Source organism: Mobula hypostoma, chromosome 28, assembly GCF_963921235.1.
Source record: "Mobula hypostoma chromosome 28, sMobHyp1.1, whole genome shotgun sequence".
Classification (NCBI taxonomy): domain Eukaryota; kingdom Metazoa; phylum Chordata; class Chondrichthyes; order Myliobatiformes; family Myliobatidae; genus Mobula; species Mobula hypostoma.
In genome coordinates, this window is record NC_086124.1 from 16,877,655 (window position 1) to 16,893,796 (window position 16,142).

Below are 16,142 nucleotides of genomic sequence, written 5' to 3' on the forward strand. Positions count from 1 at the left end.
TCATAAATATGTACTGCACTATCTCAGTAGAATGGTTTCTCTGCCGTGCAAAGTTAAGTGTTCCAGTTGTTGCTTTGTCTTTTTCCCTGGCAGGCAATATTTGTATCCAACTGGTAGCTGAATGGGAAACGTCAGCAATCCTGCCAAGAAAAAAACTGCAAACCTTTTTAACAACAACAGCAACAACAATAACAATAGTAATAATTACAATAACAATAAAAATGTATTTTATTGTTCACGAATGGATATAAATTATAAACAATCAAACAGGGTTAACAAACATCAATAATCAATGCCAACTGATAATCATTAAACGCTTCAGTAAGTCATAAAAGAAAATTTCGATGCCTGTCCTAATTGTTCGTATCTGTTAAATTTAAGATTATTGCGTGTTCTAACTACGTCATGCAATTTTCAATGCTGAAAAATGAAACAAAACGAGTTCAATGATGTGAATGTGATGTTCGAGAGGAAAAGGGCAAGCTAAGAATGTTTTATTTGAATAGGAATGAAGAAAAGGTTGGAGTGTTCTGGATAGTGTGGGTGGTTGTCAGAGGTTACAGCGGGACATCTTTAAGAGGCAGAACTGGGCTGAGAAGTGGAAGATGGAGTTCAACCCAGATTCGGGTGAAATGGTTTAGTTTGGTAGGTCATATTTGAAGACAGAATATAGTATTAAAGGTAAGACTCTTGGCAGTGTGCAGGATCAGATAGACCTTGGTGTCCGTCTTCATATGACACTCAAAGCTGCTGTTCAGGTTGATAGTGTTGTGCTGGCATTCATCAACCGTGGGATTGAGTTCAAGAGCCGTGAGGTAATGTTACAGCTATATAAGACCTTGGTCAGACCCCACTTGGAGTATTATGTTCAGTTCTGATTCCCTCACTTCAGGAAGGATGTGAATACTATAGAGAGAGTGCAGTAGAGAATAACAAGCATTTTGTCTAGATTCGGGAGCGTGCCTTATGATAATGGGTTGAGTGATCTTGGCCTTTTCTCCTCAGAGCGACGGCGGATGAGAGGTGACCTGGTAAAGGTGTCTAAGATGATGAGAGGCATTGATCGTGTGGATAGCCGGAAGCCTTTCCCAAGGCTGAAATAGTTAACACGAAGGGGCTTAGATTTAAGATGCTTGGAAGCAGGCACAGGGAGTACGTCGCCGGTTAATTCTTCACACGGAAGTAACTGTTTGAGTGCATGGAATGCACTGCCAGCGGCGATGGTGGAAGCGAATACAATAGGCTCTTTTAAGAGATGTTTACATAGATACATGGAGCTTAGAAAAATAGAAGGTTTTACGGTAGGATAATTATAGGCAGTTTTTGGAGTAGGTTATATAGTCAACACAACATTGTGGGCCGAGGATTTCAGTGTGCTATGTTCTAAAACACACCTACAAACAGGTACGGGGATTTTCTAAACAGAAATAATGAAGTTGACGAACAAACAATAGGCATTACCAGGAGTGAGAGGCCGCAAAGCTCTGGAATTATTTAAGGTTCAAGATTCCAGAAGTTGTCACTTTTCAGTATAAGACTGTATATAAAAAGCGAAATTTTATAGCACTGGATCTGATGCAGCACAGAGACAAAGAAACACAATAAGCAAGCACAAGTTACGCCATAAATAAAAACAATTAACGTATTAAATATCAAATCATCCCTGCACAATGCAACGTACAACTGTTATAATTGTATGTACATAAAGTGTCAGGGACGTTTCAAAACAGATGTAAGAGTACCGTGGAAATCAATTTCCACAACCCGAAAAAGGTTGCGGCTACGTGAAGAAATATAAATGTTTCATTCAAATTCTACGAAGCGAAATTCATTAAGTAAAGTGGCAATCGAAGTAAGACACTGAAGTATAAAGTGTTATTACGACATCCGGAGTTATAATTGAGGAACATATAATTGACAAATAGAGCCATAGCAATTCCCAATGGGTATCATGATTAAGGCAGATCAGTAGGCATTTGGACCGTATTAAATTGGAAGGATTTAGAGCTATATGCATTTACATATCTGAACTAATCTATGAGTATATCACGTCTTAGAGAAAATGGATTCTCAGTACGATTAATGACAGGTGAACATATAAAAGCAATTGAAACGAAAGTGTAAACGAGTGCAAATATAGCGATAGGCTGAAACACAGGAAGTAAACCATAAGACAGTTCAGGATTAGCCGGATATTAAAATATGTATTAGCCATGTGTGAGCATTTACTATCGAATACGCATTAGAAACATTTACTTGGAAGAGAAATTGAGACGATTAGTGACCGAGGAAATGAATACCTGGGAAAATGAATTCGAATGTTTTTTTTTCATCCAGTCACAGTTGCACAGTACGTTCTTGGGACATTTAAAATTGTAAACATGAAGGGGAAAATATGGTTCGTTGCAGAGAATTATTCTCCTTTTTTCCACTGTTACCCTTCACAGACAGTGAACGCTGTTTTTCTGTGTCTAGAGGACAAAATCTCAACTATTTCCTAATTCAAATAAAACGTAAACAACATTACACAGGAGTAGATTTTAACGTTCTATTCAAAGAGGGAAATGTCGTGGATAAAAGAAGTCTTCAATAAGCTACCAACAAACGACGGCAAAAGAACCAAGCTAAATCTTGTTCCTTACATGATGTATTCCTCTAAAGTTATTTGCTACTGTTCCACAAATCCCGGTGACAAAGAAGTACTGAAAATATTCCTTTGACATTGGCAGAATTAGGTCGTAAATGATCTAAAGTTAATTTGGAGAGGTTCTGGGCATGTTCCCAATATTTGTAAGTTGCGTCCTCTAATTCACATATTGACGACCAGCTAAATTTAGACAGGAGTTTGAAAACTATCTAGGATATTAAACCAATCGGTTTTAACGACGCCTAGCAACATAGAGCAAACTGAGAGGGAGTCGTCTAGGCATAGTCTCAGTTGAGATTACTCGTACCTTTTTGGCAGAGAAATGCTATCTAGTGGCATATCCATGATTTATTTTCATCGGGGTGGAAATGGTTCCGACAGTATTCTGACATAATGATGAAATTTCAGATGAAATTCGTAAGGCCTTATGAAAAAAACAAAAAGAAAAAATAAATTTGAAATGAGAACTGTGCTTTTTTTTTCAACGCGTGAATCGTATGCTGCCCGGCGTGGCTGAATGGTAAACATTCCGCTCAGAAGATTAGCATAATGATAGTTTAAACAGATGAAACGCATAAATATAACAACAAGTCGCTATGAGCATGTCGACAATGAGGTGCATAGAGAACTGAAGCGAAACTAAGTTTCCGGACACTGAAAGAATAGTGAAACCTCACTAATAGTGTTCAGCCCAATGCAGAAACTTACCAGGGACTCCGAGGACCGCAAGAATAGGGTAGTAAATGCGTTCTATCTGATATATCACTGGATATTCCATTTCACGCGGCTGAAATAATATGCTGAATATTTCCATGCCATCGCGTAGTTATAGTGGTACAATCCCCCCGGGTAATACTTGTGGAGCAGGCAAATCCCGGAGACTACGTTGATTCGAGATTGATTGTTTCGTTTCTACAATAAACCAGGTAAGTTAAAAATAGCATCGTTCAGACACATGTTACGGCTGATCCCGTAGTATTCAAAACGTAACGATTAACTGAACGATCATAAGATTGCACTGTACGTTTATGAATTGCAGCTATAAAGTAAACACTTTGTGCTAAAAGATAAACATTGGGGCCTAGATGTAAAAGAGTCTGTCTCAATTTTCCGTAGTCAGCCGTCTTAATTTCTAGGGCATAGATGGACATACTTTCCGTAGAGAAGTATACAAATGTGTGGACATTGAAAGAATGTTACTACCGCAAAGAAGGCGCTGGATGACACGGTAGCACAGCGGTTAACCTAACGTTATTAGAGTTCGTGTCGTCGGAGTTCGGAGAACAATTCCGGTGTCATCTGTATTCAATCTGTATTCCTCCCCCTGAAATGCCTGTGCTTTCTACGGCTGCTCTTGTTTCTTGCACAGACAAAATGCCACGCTGAAGTTAATTGGTCATTGTAAATTGTCCCATTTTTAGGTTGGGTTGAGTAGGTTTTCCCGGAAAAGCCTATTCTGCATTCTGTCGACAAAGATACCCTTTTAGAACAGAACTGAAAAGGAACTTCTTCAATCAAAGAGCAGTGAATTTGTGGAATTCGTTGCCCCCGGCGGCTGTGGTAGTCACCGCACTGGGTATATTCAACGCATAGGTTGATAGATCCTTAATTAGTTGAGATGGAGCGATCCGGGAGAAGGCAGGAGATTGGGGCTGAGAGGGAAAATGGACAAGCCATGATGAAATGGCGGGTCAAACTCTATAGGCAAACTGCCCCAAATCTGTTCCGGTATCTTATGGTCTTTTACTCTAATTAAATTAAAATTTACAATATTAGACCAATTCGACTGCAGTAACTTTCTCAGAAGTTTGAGTAGATTCGGAAAGTTATCTACAGCGTTGTCAAACTACCATAGATGCAAAGTGGAGAGTATCATCAGTGACTGCATCGCGGCCTGCTATGGAAACAACCACAGCTAAAAAACTGAACACTCATCAAAACTGGTGTATACAGCCTACTTTATCTGTTGAAAATGCCTTCCTCCCAACTATTGAGCACATCGAACAGGAGAGTTGCCACAAGAAAGAAGCATCCACTATCAAAGTTCTCCAATATTCAGGCCATTGTGCCTTCTCGGAGCTTTCATCTGGAAGAAGGAATAAAACCTTTGTGTCCAACCGGGTTGAGGAACAGATATTATCCTGCAACCAGCCGGCTGCAGAGGCAACGTGTATAATGCACCTCACCTCAACAATAACCTAAGCTGGAACACACCAGGAGCGTGAAAGATCTGACAGAGGGATTTAGAAAGGAATGTTTGGTGTGTTTCCGCCGTCCCCCGCCCCCCAGCGGCCCAACCACTTCGCGATTCTCTTACAAGGGCAAACTTAAATAGCGCAGTGCCAAGTGCAGCAGCTACTGTTGGAGTGGACCTGAGTTAGAACTCCGAGCCCGTAGCTCATCAGGCTTCGCCGAGAAACGTCTTAGGCGAGTTAAGTATCTCTTAAGTTTCGTCATTCTTCATTCTTCGTCTCTTATTGCATAGGTATAATACTCAGAGTAGATTCTGCTGCTGCGTTGTGCTCTTCTTGTGCGATGTGGGAAGTTTCGGAAACACCCGGCCTCCCAGATGACCAAATAGGTCCCAGGTACAGCGAGCTGCAATTCCTCGGGTAACATGTTAAGAGCTGGATCTGCATCTCGATGGTCTTCGATCCATGTGGGAAACTCAGGAGATCGTAGATCTCCGATATCTGGTCTGACGTCTCTGACACCGAGTCTGGCGTTGTAGCTCAGAGGTAAATATGACAGAAGGAGACTACGGTACAAATAGGGGTTTCGATCATTAGAGGAGTAGACACGATATTTTGTGGACACCAAAGAGTCACCCGGGTGGTAGATTGCCTCCCTGGTGCCAAGGTCAGGGACGTCTCAGATCGGGTCCATCGAATATCGCAATCTAAAAAGAGGGGTGGGGGAGTGGAGAGTGAGCCTTGTTCCTTATCGGCATGATGACATAGGTAGGAAAAAGAAGGAGATCCTAACGAGAGAATTTAAGAAGCTAGATAGAATGCTGAGAATCAGATCTCCAAGATAGTGATCTCTTGGTTGCTGCCTATACCACACTCCAGTGAGGGTAACAATAGTATGATTTAGCAGACGAATTCCTAGCTGAGCAACTGGTCGATAGGGCAGGGCTTCAAAATTCTCGATCAGTGGTACCTCTCCTAGCGAAGCTATAACTTCTACAAAGTAGAGACGTTACACCTGAACGCGAGGGTGACCAAAATCCTTGCGGTTCTCTAGAAATGTTGGGGAGGGTTTAAACTAATGTGTCAGCGGGATACGAACTATAGTGATAAGAGTGAGGATGGGGCAGTTGGTATACAAGCAGGGCAGTGTTTACTGAGACTGTCAGGAAGGACAGGAGGAAGAAAGGGCAAACAGAAGTCAGTGGGAACAGTTGCAGTGGAGCAGGGGAACAAAATCGTAAAGGCTGACAAGTACGGGACTGAAGGCGTTATGTTTGAAATCAAGCAGTATACGGAATCACGTATCATCTTGTCGCACAGTTAGAGATTGGGAGCAGTGGCGTTATAGGGACAACTGAATCTCGGATAAAGAATGGTTATAGTTGGGGCTTAACACCCAAGGATACATATAGCGTCGATATGATAGGCAGGGTGGCAGGAGGGATAGTGTGGCTCTGTCGGTAAAAGAAAAGGTGAAAACAAACCCTTAGAGAGAGAGCTGACATCGATTGGAAAGACGTGGGCAGAGATAAATAATTGCAAAGGTAAAAATACCCTGAAAGAAGTTATATACTGGCGTCCGAACAATAACCATGATGTGTTCTACCATTTATAACAGGACACAAAAAAGGCATGTGAAAGGGGCAATGTTACAATTGGCATGGAATTTTCAATCAACAGATAGATTGGGAAGGTCATGTTGATGCTGTATCCCAGTAGAGAGAATTCTGAGCATACCTACATTTTTTTTTTTGTACAACACCTTGTGGTTGAGACGACTAGGGGATCAGCTATTGTGAATTGGCTGTTCTGTAATGAAACCGATTTGTTCAGGAAGATTAAGCTAACTGAATCGTAGAAGGGAATGTTCATAACATTAGACAATTCGCCCTGCAATTTGAAAGGAAGATGCTAAAGTCAAATGTATCAGTATTACAGTGGAGGCAGGTAAATTACAGAGGCATGACGGAGAAACTTACCAATGTTTATTGGAAGAAGACATTAGCAGTGATTCCAGTAGAGCAATGGATGGAGTGTCTCAGACAATTCGGAAGAGGCAGTACAGATGCATGCCAAATAAAATTAAGTTTTCTAATGGCAGGATGACGCAACCGTGGCTGACAGAGGAAGTCAAAGCCAAGAGAAAAGCAAAAAGTAAGCAGATAGTAGAGTGAAAATAGTAAGAAGCTAGAAGACTGGGAATCTTTTAAAAAACAGAACACTACTAAAATGCCTTAAGATGGAAAAAAGATTAAATCTGAAGCGAAGCTAGCCAATAATATTAGAGAGGACACCAAAAGCTAGAGTTTTCTTTTCAGATATATGAAGAATAAAAGGGAGGTAGAAGTAAATATTGGAACGCAGGCGAATGTCGCTGTAGAGTAGCAATGCACAACAATGAACTGGAAGACGAAGGAAAGCAGTATTTTGCATCAGTGTTTAGTTTGGAAGACATCAACCAGAGTGTCAGGACGTAGATCAGACTGGAAACTAAAGGGAGGCTGGTTCTGACCCAAAATGAAAACAGAGAGCCTTCCAAAGTCGGGATTTGAATTGTGGCCCTTGATTAGACACTATGTCTTGAGGGAAACTGCACTGTTTGAACACGTGCTGAATCATGAGGGTGACAATTTCACGAGCCGACGGGAGCTTGGGCAGAGCAATGAGGTGGCGGCTTTCGAGAACCGATTCACAACTACACAGTATTGCAATAAATAAATAATTCTCCAAGATCCCCGTTATTCTGCTGTGCTCCGTGGAACATAAACGCTATCAGCTCAGTGTCTGCTCATAAATGATACTTCCCCTCTCAGGAAACATCGGGTTGAAAATTCTTTGCACTCTCTGTTTGCATTCAGAGTTCCAAGTCCATATTCTGTTGAAAGGGATTATATCGCTTTAGATCGTTGAGCCAACGGTTCTTTATTTATTCCTCCTGTTCCGTTTGGTAGATTCCAAGGTGACGGCATGAACATCAGATTCTTCAGATTCTTGCAATTTATTCACTCTCGCCTTCTCTCCATTTCCATTCTATGTGCGGGTTCCCTTCTTACTCCTTCTCTTCTCCTTGCCGCCTATCAATTTCTTCCAGCACTTCTTCTCCTCCCATTTCTCCCATGGTCCATTCTCCTACTCAATGAGATACCTTCTTCTTCAGCACTTTTACTTTTCCACCTATCTCCTCCCAGATTCTCCTTACCAGCTTATCTCTTCCTTCTGATGCTCTTCCTCCTTCGCTTTTAGCATAGTTTCCGACCTTCGCCTGTCTCTATTCCAACACTTTATCTCCTTCACAAATCAACTCCTTCACAAACCAACTCTTTATTTCACATCACCCCCCCCCCCACCCCGCGGTTTCTCCTATCACATTGCACTTTGTACTTCTTCCTCCCGTCCCTGATCTTCTTGCTCTGACTGTTCCGGTGCAGCTGAATCGGCTCGGCCAGAAAAATCGGTAGTTTAGCCTTTTCCATTGTGGCTGCCTGGCTTGCTGAGTTTCTCCAGCACCCATCTACCTATCATCTCCCTCATATGGTATCACTTAGCACCTTCCAACTTGTATCCCCTTCCGCTCCATCGTACTTCTTATTCTTGCATCGTACTATTTTATTTTCAATCCTAATGAAGGGTCTTGGCCTGAAACGGCAACTCGTTTATTCCTTTCCATCGATACTGCCTCTCCTGCTGAGTGTGTCCTGAATTTTCTATGGTGGCGGGGGGGATGGATTTACAGCATCTGATGAACATCTTATTTTCAAAAACATGAGAATCTCCTCCATAAACCCTGTCTGGTTCTCTGTGTGTGTGTGTGTGTGTGTGTGTGTGTGTGTGTGTGTGTGTGGGTGTGTGTGTGTTTGTGCGTGTTTTTACTGTCTTCAGTGTTTTCTTTTAATCCATCATTACCGTGCGATATTTTCATTACCAGATATTTAGAGATATAGATGTGTGGCCTCTATTTGGAAGCATTAAGGAAACAGCAATGGGTGGTTGTGATCCATCGACCTCTGGGTTATGCGCCCAGCACGCTGCCGCTACGCCACTCCACTTTAGGTTGAGCATTGTGTTTTCTCTTTATGCTCTATTTTTCCCTCTGTTTCGGCCCCTACCGAATGACTAGTTCTGTGCTCCGACCCAGTCGACTATCTCGTTCACTACATATCAGCAAAGATTATGTTGTACATTAGTTGTTGAACCTACTATCTGCGGGCATAGAAAGCTGCTGCTTGTTGTAACGGTATTGGAGGTAATTGCTGTCGGCTGTTTTTCCAAGCTCTCAGCTTTTTGAGGCTATCACCTGGTTTGGGTTCCTCAGAATGAATCCATTCTAAGTTCATGTTTGGTTTGCCCGAACTGTTCAAAATACACAGTCGCAAGACTAGGATGCCAGGGATTGAACCCCTTCCTCACACAGACAAGTATACGCTCTCAGCAGCTATCTAAATCCCCGACACTGGTCAGCAACTGCAAAAGTCCTGTCTTCCTCCCGATTAGCACAATTATGCACTTTGAACCACAGAAGTGAGAAACTGCCCAGTGCGGTCTATCCCTCCTGCTATACTTGTCAGTGCGATAACTATCCAATTACAATTCCGAATCCAGCCCTCGCCACACACTCCGGAATAAGCTCTCTGGGATGCAGTCACGAAGACAAAAATTATATGATAATAGTCTCATCCACCATCACCCTCCCCCCACACTAAAAAAAGAGTTAGATCTAGACAAGACTGTTGATTATTTGCAATGATGTTGCCGGTCTATCGGTTTTGTGCCCAGATCCTTCTCTTTCCTCATAAGATGTTGGCGTACTCTCCGGCGGTACACACATCATTGAAGATATGCTTTATGATTTGGATTTTAACCGACCGGTGTTACTTTGTAACTTTGGCGCAGCGGCGCAGAAACTAACATATCCAGCATCCATAACAACGAGCGTTACCCTCGTATAAAAAGACGGAATGACAGAAACTGTCAGCAGTTAAACTGTCCGGGCTCTGTCAGATCAGGGTTTGGAGCGAATAACAGTGGATCACACAGAAGAGAGTTGGAAAAATGTTGCTATACCTGAAAGGCATTTTAATCGTAAGACAGTATGACATAAGAACAGAATTAGGCCATTCAGCCTATCTAGTCTACTCCGCCATTTCATCACGGCTGATCCACTTCCACTTCAATCTCATTTTCCTGCCTTCTCCAAGTAACCTTTCACACCCTTACTACTCAAGAAACTATCAACCTCCACGAAAATACATGGAGTGACCTGGCCCTCATAGCCGCCTGTGGCAACAAAATCCACAGATTCACGGCCTTCAGTTAAATAAATTCCTCCTTATATCCGTTCTAAATTGACGTCACTCTATTCTGGAACAGTGCTCTGCGGTTATAACCTACCCCACCTTATCGAATGTCTTCTACCCATCGGCTTTACCAAGGCGTTTCTCATCCAGTAAGTTTCATTAAGATAGTCCCATATTCTTCCAAATTGCAGATATATTTTGTTTATAGATCCAGAGTCGTCAATCGTTCCTCATACAATCAGTCTTTCATTCTCGGAATCATTTGAACACCCTCATTTGAACACACCCCGTTTTTGTACGTCTTTTCTTACATAAGAGGCCGAAAATAGCTAACAATGCTTTGCCTTACAAAGCCTCAACATTACATCTTTGCCTTAACCTAAGATATTAACCTTCCAGCAATTCCTCAATCGTCCACATTCCAGGAACAGGAGGCTCGCGGCTCGTGCTGTGTTATCTGATTAATCGTGCATAATGTGTGTTGCTTAAATTTCCAGCATCTGCAGAAATTCTCGTGTTAATGTACAGACTGCCGCTTTTACAGATAATCAGAAAATTTCGAGACACGACAGTTTGATATACCGACAGACCGGGATATTGTAATCCTCCAGGTTTTTACCGATTAATATACGGAGGATTCTTTCACTGTTTACTAATTCCCTTCACGAATGCATAGTTCCTGCCTGTTTACTGAATTAGAGCATAACACCATAAGATATGGGACAAGAAGAAAGCCATTCGCCCCATCGAGTCTGCCCCGCCGTTCAATCCCCTGTTCTCTCCCCATACCCTTTGATGCCCTGGCTAATCAAGAACCTATCTATCTCTGCCTTAAACACACCCAATGACTTGGCATCCACAGCCGCTTGTGGCAACAAATTCCACAGATTTACCACCCTAAGACTAAAGTAATTTTTCCGCATCTCGGTTCTAAATGGATGTCTTCAATCCTTAAGTCGTGCCTCTTGTCCTAGTCTCCCCTACCATAGGAAATAACTTTGCCATATCTAATCTACTCACTCATTTTAACATTCGGAATGCTTCTATGAGATCCCCTCTCATTCTCCTGAACTCCTGGCAATACAGGGAAAGAGCTGTCAGACGTTCCTATTACGGTAACCCTTTCATTCCTGGAATCATTTGCGTGATTTTTTTTCTGAACCCTCGCCAAAGTCAGCATATCCTTTATAAAAGAAGGAGCCCAAGGCAGAACACAATACTCCAAGTGTGAGTACCTTATAGAGTCTCAATATCACATCCCTGCTCTTATATTCTATACCTTCAGAAATGAATACCAACATTCCATTCACCTTCTTCACCACCGACTCAACCTGGAGGTTAGCCTTTAGGGTATCCTGCACAAGAACTCCCAAGTACCTTTGCATCTCTGCATTTTGAATTCTCTCCCCATCTAAAAAGTAGTCTGCCCGTTTATTTCTTCGACCAAAGTGCATGACCATACTCTTTCCGACATTGTATTTCATTTTCCACATCTTTGCCCATTCAACAAAACTATAAAATTTTCTCTGCGGGCGGTCTGTTTCCTCAGCACTACCCGCTCCTCCACCTATATTCGTATCATCGGCAAATTTAGCGACAAATCCATAAATCCCATGGTCCAAATCATTGACATACATCGCAAAAAGCAGCGCTCCCAACACAGCCCATTGTGGAACTCCACTGGTAACCAGCAGCCATTCAGAATAAGATCCCTTTATTCCCACTCTCTGTTTTCTACCGATCAACCAATGCTCCACCCATGCTAGTAACTTCCCTGTAAATCCATAAGCTGTTATATTGCTAAGCAGCCTGATGTGCCGCACCTTGTCTAAGGCCTTCTGAAAATCCAAGTACACCACACCTACTGCATCTCCTTTGTCTATCTTGCTTTTAATTTCATCAAAATATTGCAGTAGGTTAGTCATGCAGGATTTTTCTTTTAGAAAACCATGCTGGCTTTTGCCTATCTTGTCATGTACCTCCAGGTAATCAATAATCTCATACCTAACAATCGATTCCACCTACTTCCTAACCGTTGATGTCAGACAGGCTACCAGGTCTATAGTTTCCTTTCTGCTGACTCTAACCCTTCTTAAATAGCGGAATAACATTTGCAATTTTCCAATCATCCGGTACAATGCCAGAATCTATCGATTCTTGAAAGATCATTGTTAGTGCCTCTGCAATCTCTCCAGCTACATACTTCAGAACCCAAGGGTGCATTCCAACAGGTCCAGGAGATGTATCCACCCTCAGACCATTAAGTTTCCTGAGCACCTTCTCAGTCATATTTTTTCCGCACATACTTCACTTCCCTGACACTGTTGAATGTCCAGTATACTGCAGATGTCTTCCACTGTAGTGACTGACGCAAAATACGCATTCAGTTCCACTGCCATCTCTGCACCTCTCATTACAATATCTCCATATCATTTTCTATTGGTCCTCTACTACCCTTGACTCTCTTTTATCCTTTATATACTTAAAAAAAACTTTCTATCTTCTTTGATATTAGTCGCTACCTTCCTCTCATAAATCGTCTTTTCTTTCTTAATGACCTTAGTTTCTTTCCGCAAGTTTTAAAAGCTTCCCAATCCTCTATCTTCCCACTAGCTTTAGTTTCCTCGTATGCCTTCTTTTTCGCTTTTACTTTGGCTCTAATTTCACTTGTCAGCCACAAGTGTTCTTCTCCCATTCGAAAATTTCTGCTTTATTGGAATATATCTGTCTTGTACTTCGTTCATTTTTCCCAGAAACTCCAGCCATTGCTGCTCTGTTGTCCTTCCTGCTAATGTATCTTTCCAGTCAGCTATGGCCATTTCCCCTCTCATGCTCTTGTAATGTCCGTTATTCAACTGAAATACCGACACATTGGAATTCAGTTTCTCCTTCTCAAATTTCAAAGTGAACTCGATTATATTGTGATCACTGTTTCCCAAGGGTTCCTTAACCTTAAGCTCTCTTATTACCTCTGGATCATGCAAAATACCGAATCCAGCACAGCCGATCCTCTAGTGGGCTCAACAACAAGCTGTTCTCAAAAATCATTCCTTAAACATTCTACAAATTCTCTCTTTTGAGATCTAGTACTGACCTGGTTTTCCCAATTTACTTTCATATTGAAATCCCCAATGATTATCATGATAACGCCCTTCTCACACGCCTTTTCTATCTCCTGCTGTATTTTGTAATACACTTCCCGGCTGCTGTTGCTAGGCCTGTATAGAACTACCATATGGGTCCTTTTACCCTCGCCATTTCTTAACTCAACCCATAGAGACTCTACACCTTACGATCCTATGTCATCCCTTTCTATTGATTTAACATTATTTCATATACACAGGGGCACAACACCCTCTCTACCTATTAATCTATCTTTCCGATGCACCGCATATCCTTGGACGTTCAGCTCCCAATAGCAGCCATCCTTCAGCCAAGTTTCAGGCCACAACATCATAATTGCCAATCTGCAGTTGAACTTCAAGATCGTCCATTATCTTAGTTGTCTATCGACAGCAAGAGAGCTCTTTCAAGTAAACTAATGAACAATTTTTGAAACGGAGAAAAAATTGCTGTTTTATTTATTTTACAATTAATTTTCTTTTAAGCATTAGGAAGTATTTTATTCCCTTGCTGAGTTCCTCCCGAAACTTCTTCTGTGTTATTCCATAGATACAAGTGTTAGTGGACGAACTAAGAAGTTGTAGCATATAGCCGACCTGTTGCGCGATATACGCGGGAGTATTCAAATACTTATTTGCGTAATTGTAATTTTGCAGTTGCCAGTTTAGTGTATGAACAGCTTTGGGCATCCACAGCAGGATGACGTTTGCTGATACAGCGAACAGCAAAACAATCGACTTTCTCCTGTTCTCCGCCTCCTGATCAGAGTTATTTCCACCATTACTTCGAAGTCTCCTGCGAACTTTATTAGCTGCTATAATGTACCTGACCGTTAAACCATTGAACAAAGAGATCAATAGAATCGGTAATAACGTCGTTACAAATGTACTGCCGCGCTGATAAAGTTTCCAGTATGGAGAAGCCCAGAATTTTGCTTTCCCAATGCAGTACCACGGCAGATTGCCGATTACAATCACAGGTTTATATACAAAGAAAACTGGAACGCTTTTCAAAATGCTCACTCCAAACACAATGAAAATAATCACAGCGGTTGTTCTCAGACAGCAGAATTTTCGTTTCAGATTTTGACAACAAATCGCTACAAGTCGATCAAAAGTGAAAGCCACTGTAAACCAAACGGAGCAGTCAATAGAGACAATGTACAGGGCATGTCTGAGAGAGCATACAGGAGTTAAGAATAGAAAACTAATGGGAAAATGCATGTTATTAATCCGATGCAAAATAACATCTGTAACAAGGACCGCTAGATCGGCTGTCGCCATGGCCACAAGGTAGAATGCAATGCACATCGATAGACCGCACTTTCCTCGAGACAGGATCGCAATGGCAATCAAATTAACTGCAGAAATACAACAGAATATCTTTAGCGTCTTCCAAAATGATGTGTCAGTGTGAAAAATTGCCGCGTTCTAATCTCATCAGAGAGTCCTGCCAAGGAGTAAAACAGCTACAATGCCCATTCTCATCGCTATTGGGTGCACTCGATGCATTGTAGCTTGTCTCGGCCTGTATCTGAACCCCACGAACTTATACGCCTTATCGGCGAAGGCCCTTTTTCTCTCAGGGATGAGGGCTTCAGACTTCTGTTAGCGTTTATTTAACTTTTTTTTGCTGTAAAGATTTTCTCGCCCCATACCGATCACTCCTCCATTCGCAGCGGGAATTGGGACTATCCATAGATGAGGTCCAAACTCATTCTGCTTGAAATCAAACTCACTGCCAGACATCCAACCAGATATCCTGACTCTCATGTATCAACATGATCTTCTTTAGGTACTCCGCCATGTGAATCAAAAATAGCAGCCATCTATTGTACCTACACACTGGAAATTTCACTTACCTTCCACACTCGGCGGATATAAATTCTGACAATAAAATGAGTTGTTATAACTATAGTCCCTCAATATAATCTCTTTGTTGAATATGTTCTGTACTAGCTCAGTTCAATTACCTTTTCCTTATCGTATAGTTGTCAGTACGCTAATTGTCCGACAGGTAATCAATCGTTTCCGTTTTTTTTGGTATGCACTATTTATGTTCAACTGGTGACCGAATGAAAATCATCAGCATTTCCGGAAGAAAGAAAATACATAACATTTTAATAGATTCATAATCAAAATTACCTACCAAGCAATAATTACCTTACAATCAGAGCAAATGGTTCTTAAGTTATTCTGAACAATGCGGTAGGTTTAACAAAAATAAACAGTAATTTGGTAATAATCAGAAATTAGTAACAAGTCATGAAAGAATAACGTCGATATCTAACTGAATCTTTGATATCAGTTACATGTAATATTATTGTATGTTCTAAGTAAATGCTACAAATTTGAAACTGCAAAATAAAACAAGACGAAGCCCAGCAATGTGTAGGTGACATTCAACAGACAAAGGGTAAATGAAGATTGTTTAATTAAATTCATAGTAGAGAAAAATATATCAATAAACACCGATGAGGTTTTTCTTTTCTAAATAGAAATAGTGAAGTGGACAAAGAAACAATCGGCATGAATTTATTTCTGAAATACCAGGAGTGTGAGTAAGCACAGCTCTGAAACACCAGAAGGTAATCATATTTCTGGAAAACAATGAACAATGAATTATTCAAAATTCAAGATTCAAGATTGGATATTGTCAATCTTCAATATATCAGTGTAAAGAAAGGGGAAATGGTTGCTTTTATGGATCCGATACAGCACAAAACAAAAATAAACACAGTAAGCATAAAGATTGCAATATGTAAAACCAACAAATATACTGAATATCAGATCAATACTATTAAAGAGAACGTACAAGTAACTGTTATATACATGGACTAATTGTATGTTCATGGAGTGTCAGGGATGTTTCAAAAGAGGTCGAAGA

The 16,142-nt window shown here is 41.2% G+C and overlaps 1 protein-coding gene across 1 annotated transcript in view; it reads left to right on the top strand.

Annotated features, from left to right (window-relative positions):
• The window catches only part of LOC134339020 (histone H2AX-like), a 622,359-nt gene that overhangs the window by 439,632 nt on the left and 166,585 nt on the right, over positions 1-16,142 (top strand). The window contains exon 2 of the mRNA XM_063035274.1: positions 579-598. Within this exon, the coding sequence (XP_062891344.1) occupies positions 579-598 (20 nt within the window). The remainder of the gene's footprint in view (positions 1-578; positions 599-16,142) is intronic.